Genomic DNA, 5,988 nt, shown 5'->3' with positions numbered 1-5,988 from the left:
ATGTTTTCTTCCCAAAGAGTAAAGAAAGACTAATTTGGCTACTTAGAAACCAAAGCACTATCTTTTCTAAAAGTGTTGGATTCTCAAAACCACTCAGGACTGAGGAGGTCAGGTAGCTTTTGTTTTTATGGCAAGGTATGATCATTTGGTAATTGTACTCTACTGTGTTACAGAAAGTGGGCAAAGGAGGCCTGGACTACAATACCACATTTTGAGGCTTAAATCACAGTTCTCGACACAACAGGAAATTTCCAACAAAATTACTAAACAATTGTACAGTTCAAGAGGCTACTTAATCAGACATGTTTTTTATAATGATTATTTATTGTATTAAAATAACCACTCCAGTAGTTGCCTGCATGGTTAATTTCTTTACTCCAAACCATGTTACCGAAGAGTACAGTGGCACATCTATTAAAGCTGGCAGGTGGACAGATAGCATTTTTTTTTCTTTTGATCCCAGGTCTCTAAGCAGTCTTAGGACAAGACCCAGTGATGACCTTAATGCCATAACCTGCTCTTCAAGGTGTTCCCATAGATTGTCTGAGGGTTAGGGAAGAGATCATAGTGCATGCTGAAAGCGCAATGCACTTAGAATAAATGGGACCTGATTAAGGTAGTGGGTGTCCTTTGGGAGTTCTTATCCCCCACATTCTCTTATCAGCAGTACCTGTAATGAGGAGCCCCACACCTGAGTTTCTGGTAATCCCCTCAGGAAATCACCCTCAGAACTGGTTCTGGGAACTCACTTCCTTTTAGGACAGATTTTACTTGTGATAAAAAAGAAATTAGTTCGCAGTCCTTCTTCCCTTTGCTGGCCCCACACTTCTTGAAAGATCAGACTCCAGCTTCTAGGAATCTGGTTTCCAGGAACTTTCTTCACATTTCTGTAACATTTCTTGCTTTTCTACTTAAGACTACAAAAAAAGCCCCCAAGCCACCTCCTGTACACACTGGTCAAGGCCTCAGTCAAAAGGGCATCCGATTCACAAAGAGTGAGGGGATGTGGGGTGCAGAGTAGCTCCCCCCACCCCCTCCACGCTCCCAGTAGCATTCAAGAGTTGAAGTTCCTCCTGGACCCAGCTCACCGCGCAGGCAGGAGCGCGGGCCCCCGGGCACGCTGATCGTCGCCTGGCTGTGGGCAAGCCGCGCGCTCCACTTCCTGCGTCGCTACCAGGTGAGCACGTGAATCTCCCTTTCCTTCAGGGGCAGCAGCTGGAAGAGGTTCCACTCCATGCAATCACACCGCCTCTTTCCCCCTCCCGCAGGTAATCTCTTTACCTTGCTTGTGAAAGGTGTCTCGTCCCAAAAAGGTCTGAGCGCAGAGGCCCGGCAGCGAGTCGCCGTCGGGTTCCCTGGGTGCCCGTTGGCCCTGTCCCGCGCCATTTCTCCTAGGGCCGACCAAGAATGTTACTCCTTTCTCCCCAGAATTTCTTGCCTCCAAACTCTAGGCTCCCGGGGCAGCACGCGGCAAGCCAGAGCTTCGCGTCGCTGCAGTCTCGGGGACCAGCCCACAGAGGAAAGCTTTGACCGGAGCCGGAGCGGCGCTGGGAGGTCTGGCGGCGAGGACCTGACTCCCATCCGCCCCTGGCCCTTTTGTCGGGACTGCGAGGTGGGGTGGGGGGCACCGGGAGAGGCCAACGCGCACTGCCAGAGAACGGAGGTCGCCCTCTTTCCGCCGAAAGCACCTTGAGGGTCCCTTGAAAGGGCTCTTGAAAGTCGCTGGAATAAACGCGCTCCTCTCTCTGCGCATCACTTGGCTGAGCCTCACCGCTCGTATCTCTCCACTCCTGGAGCCTCTCTCTAGGCGTCCCACACTGCCCAGCGGGGACAGCTTAAGGAGAAGACGGTGTGGAGGGGCCCCGGAGTGGCGGCTGGCTCTGTGGGGCTATCTCCACCCCCTTGTCGGCTTCCTTTCTCGACCTGATCTCGCAGCCTCTGCTCTCCAGAGAAGGCACGCCGGCGGCTCTTCCGCGCTCCTCCTCCTCGTCCCACTTGTTCAGTGTCCCCCGACCTCCTTATCTGCTCCTCTTTCGACGTCCAGGGCCTCCTCAGTAGGCCGAACTGCTGGGCAGCAGGTCGTAGCGCCCTCCGCTGTAGACCACCACGCCAGGCGGGTAGTAGAGCAGCTCGGGCTCCGCGGCCGCGGGGAGCGGCGCCACGGTCTGCGGCCCCTGATCCTCAGGCTCGGGCTTCGTGGTGGCTGTGAAGGGGCGCATGCTGGTGAGCGACGGCGACGCGATGCGCCACAGCAGGTTTTTGAGCGCCTTGCGGAACTCGCGGCGCATGAGGCAGTAGAAGATGGGGTTGAGACAGCTGTTGGAGTTGGCCAGGCACACGCTCACCGGGAACGCGTACACGTGGCTCAGGAGGTACTCGTGGCTGAAGGGCGCCGCGTCGAACTTGATGAGGATGCCCCAGGTGGTGAGCGCCTGGTTGGGCAGCCAACACAGGAAAAAGGACAGGACCACGATGGTCACCGACTTGGTGACCTTGGACCGTCTGCGGGCGCTGGCTCCGGCCAGACCTCCCCCGGGCGCTGCGGCGCAGCTCTCGGCCCCCGCCACGCGGCGGTCGGAAATGAAGCGCACCAGCAGCAGGTAGAAGAGGCTGATGATGCCCAGCGGCAGCACGAAGCCCAGCAGCACCTTCTGCGTGTTGTAGAGGCCGAGCCACATCTGCGCGTCGCCGGCCCGCGGCTTGTCCGGGAAGCGCACCAGGCACAGCTCCTCGTCCAAAACCCTGATGGTGGTGGAGAACACGGCGGTGGGCAGCGAGGCCAGCGCGGCCGAGGCCCAGATCAACCCACACAGCACCTTGGCCGAGAAGCAGCAGCTGTCTCCCAGGCTCCGGCCGCAGCAGCTGCCCCGGCCGTGTCCTCGAGTCCGGTGGCTCTTGAGAGCAGAGGCCACCGAGTGATAGCGCGCCACGCTCATGGCCGTGAGGAAGAAGACGCTGGCGTACATGTTCATGGACGTCACGGTGCACACGATCTTACACATGGCCTTGCCAAAGGGCCATTTGAAGTCCAGCGCGTTCTCCACCGCCCAGAAGGGCAAGGTGAGCACGAACTGGAAGTCGGTCAACGCCAGGTTGGTGACAAAGAGGTTGATGGGGGATTTGCGCCAGCCCTGCTTGCTCTTCATGAGGTAGAGTACCAGCAAGTTGCCCGCCAGCCCCAGCGCGCACACCACCGAGTACACCACGCTGAGGAGGATCCGCACCGCCGCGTTCACCCGACTCTCGCCGCCGTCCGGCAACTCCAGCCCCAGCTCCCACCACTCCTTGAGCTGCAGCGACGCGTTGCCGCTGACATTGCTGCTCTCCAGAAAGTCCGGGATCAGACTGAACAATTCCGCGAGCTCGTCCCCGCCAACCGCCTCATTCATCGTGGCCACGGCGGCTCGTGCGCAGCGGCCTTTAGGTCCTGTTCTGGGGAACGAGACGGAAGATAGTCCTGCTAGCCTGGGCTACCGCTCCCGGGCGAGCTCTCAGGGCGGGGAAGCTTTCAAAGAGGCCGCTAAAGATAGCACCCAGGAACTGGGTACCCAGCGCGTCCTGGACTGGCAGAACGCGGATTGCGCGCGGCGTTGCGCTCAGGGGCAGTGCAGCGCTGAAGGGGAGCGGTCCCCGAGTCCAGGGACTCTCAGGCCAAGGTCGGAGTCCCCAGGTCCCTTCTGCGTAACGCAGAGCCCTCTCCGTTTCCCGCTGTCACTTACTAACTAGCCCGTAACCCACCCGGCTGCTCAGGAGCGCGAGTAGGAGTTCGCTCCTTCTGCTTCAGATACCTTTGTCGGGTGCCTCTGCGACCGCTCAGATAAGGCTTCTGTCCCTTGAGTGGAAAAGAGAGGTCGGTGGGTTCCGTCTACCTCGCTCTGCCTGTTTGGAGGTCTGTCCGTGTTGCGCTCGCTCCCTCGCGTCTCCGATTCTCCGCCGTTGTCGACTCTCAGCGAGTTGCGAAGGTAGCTCACCAGTTATAGTCGCACCCCTCAAGGAGCGGCTCCCAGGGAGCATGCGTAACTACCGCGCGGAGTGTGGGGGCGCTTTCCGAGGTGCTGAACCCCTTCCGTGCCCGCCGCCAGGGGAGGGAGAGCCCGGCAGCAAGCGAACATCAAGGCCAATTCCCCTTTTCCTTTCCAAAGTTTCAAGGAAATGGTCGTAACCCTTTATTTTCCCATGTTGCTGGAGAAAGTCTGCTTTGGTTCGCGTTTCCTCTTCCTTATTTCTAATATTTTTATTTCTTCCTCATCCCCAATTTGACATCTGTCCCATTTGATGAAGGATGAGTCTAAAAAATGCGTGATCTCTCGTTCCTTTTCTTTTTAAAAGCTATGGTAGTGGCCTCCTCAGTGCTCAGACCCTAAATCAGTTTATGGGCCCTTAGGAGAATACAAACACAAGCTCCACTTCCCTTTATTTAATTAGTGGATGATTCTATCTGGTGTCTATAACTGTCAGGTTTTTCAAGGGTTTCCACATAACAAAACTCGGCTCTGTTGCCTTCTTCTTTGGTGTATTCTGAGAAATGAAGCTAAACAGAATATATAGATGGTGAGGGAACTTCACAAACATTTAATGCCGACTCTCTAGCCCTCGACCCAAAGCTCTTCAACGAACTGCTTACTCACATATCCCACCCCACCCCCCCAACTCTCTCTCTCTCTCTCTCTTTCTCTCTCTCTCTTTCTCTCTCTCCACCTTGATGCAGATGACTGGAATAGAGGGTTCCACAAGGCTGTGTTTGGACCACACCTCCACCCCCAGTTCCACTATTATCATAATCTGAATTGTACCAGGGTTGTTCATACCAATTGAAGTAAATTCTAAGGAACTTCTCCATTCTTTTGGGAAAAGGAAATAAGGGGGAAACTTTTATCTACTTCTCATGTTATAGTTAATTTAAATGCCATGTCAACTGCTGAGTTTTAATTACACTTTTTTAGGATGGACTTAGGAAATTTGAGATGCTTTCCCTACTGTCTGGGAATAAACTGAAAAAGATATTTCAAGCACATATGTCCTCACTTCTGGGGTAATGCATATCTCACGGTTTTACTTATAGAGATAAAGAGGGTGTGGCTTTAAAGCAGAAGAAATAGAAGGCATTAAAAAAGAAACGTGACACCCAAAACACATAAAGGGATACAGATTCAATCTTGATTCCAAAGGGAGAACACACTTCACTACCGATGTTGGGCTTCTCTCACTGCCCACTAGAGGGCGCAAAGGTTTTGTAAACCCAAAACCAAAACCAAATCCCCTCCTTAACCAGTTCTTCTGTGGCAAAACCTACCCCTGCCCTGATTATTCTTCCTTATCTCACAGGTTGTTTCTGTGGACACATCTCATCCCTGTTTTAGTGGTCTCACCTTCAAGCTTACTTTTCACATTTATTTTTTGCTAGTTCCTTCTTCATTAAATTTTTATTTCTATGTTTTTATATCTTTCAAGGCACTTGTTAAAACAAGGAAGCTTAGAGTATACTCAGAAAACCCTACTGCAGTTAGGTTTTTGCTATGTTGGCACTAAAGGCCCCAACCACCCCAATGCTTTAAATCCACCTGGGAACATATCTACCTGATCTGCCCCAAATCATGTGTACTTATTCCATACTTTATTAGGAATCAGTATAAGAGCTTGATTCAATTCATTATCTAGCTCCCATTCATTGGCCATGTATGCTTTACCAGGTTAAGAGCTAGGCTGAAAAATATGCTAGGAAGTATGTCCTCTGTCTCTGTTTGCTCTAGAACTCCTAATCTAGATGAATATGCAATGTAGTAATATCCAGGCCTATATTTTTTGCTATCCCAAAGCTACTACTTCATTTATGTTTGTATTTGAATAATCTATAAAAAGGGAAGAGTGCAGAGCTTGTTATATTACAGATATATCCTGTTTCTCCTGTCCACACCTCTTCCCAATTTAGGTCGGGCTGTGATAGGGGCCAGCAGGAAAATTTTGTTAGCAATAAGAAGTGCTCTCTTT

The 5,988-nt window shown here is 52.7% G+C and overlaps 1 protein-coding gene across 1 annotated transcript; it reads right to left on the bottom strand.

Moving 5' to 3' along the window:
- Nucleotides 1-311: 311 nt before the first annotated feature.
- On the bottom strand, nucleotides 312-3,389 carry RXFP3 (relaxin family peptide receptor 3). Its single transcript, XM_058307634.2, has one exon. It carries the CDS (start codon nucleotides 3,387-3,389, stop codon nucleotides 2,052-2,054), a length of 1,338 nt encoding a protein of 445 aa, XP_058163617.1. The 3' UTR covers nucleotides 312-2,051.
- Between the last annotated feature and the right edge of the window lie 2,599 nt (nucleotides 3,390-5,988).

This window comes from Dasypus novemcinctus, chromosome 2 (assembly GCF_030445035.2).
Source record: "Dasypus novemcinctus isolate mDasNov1 chromosome 2, mDasNov1.1.hap2, whole genome shotgun sequence".
In the NCBI taxonomy this organism is placed as follows: domain Eukaryota; kingdom Metazoa; phylum Chordata; class Mammalia; order Cingulata; family Dasypodidae; genus Dasypus; species Dasypus novemcinctus.
This window is presented reverse-complemented; position numbering and strand designations above follow the sequence as displayed.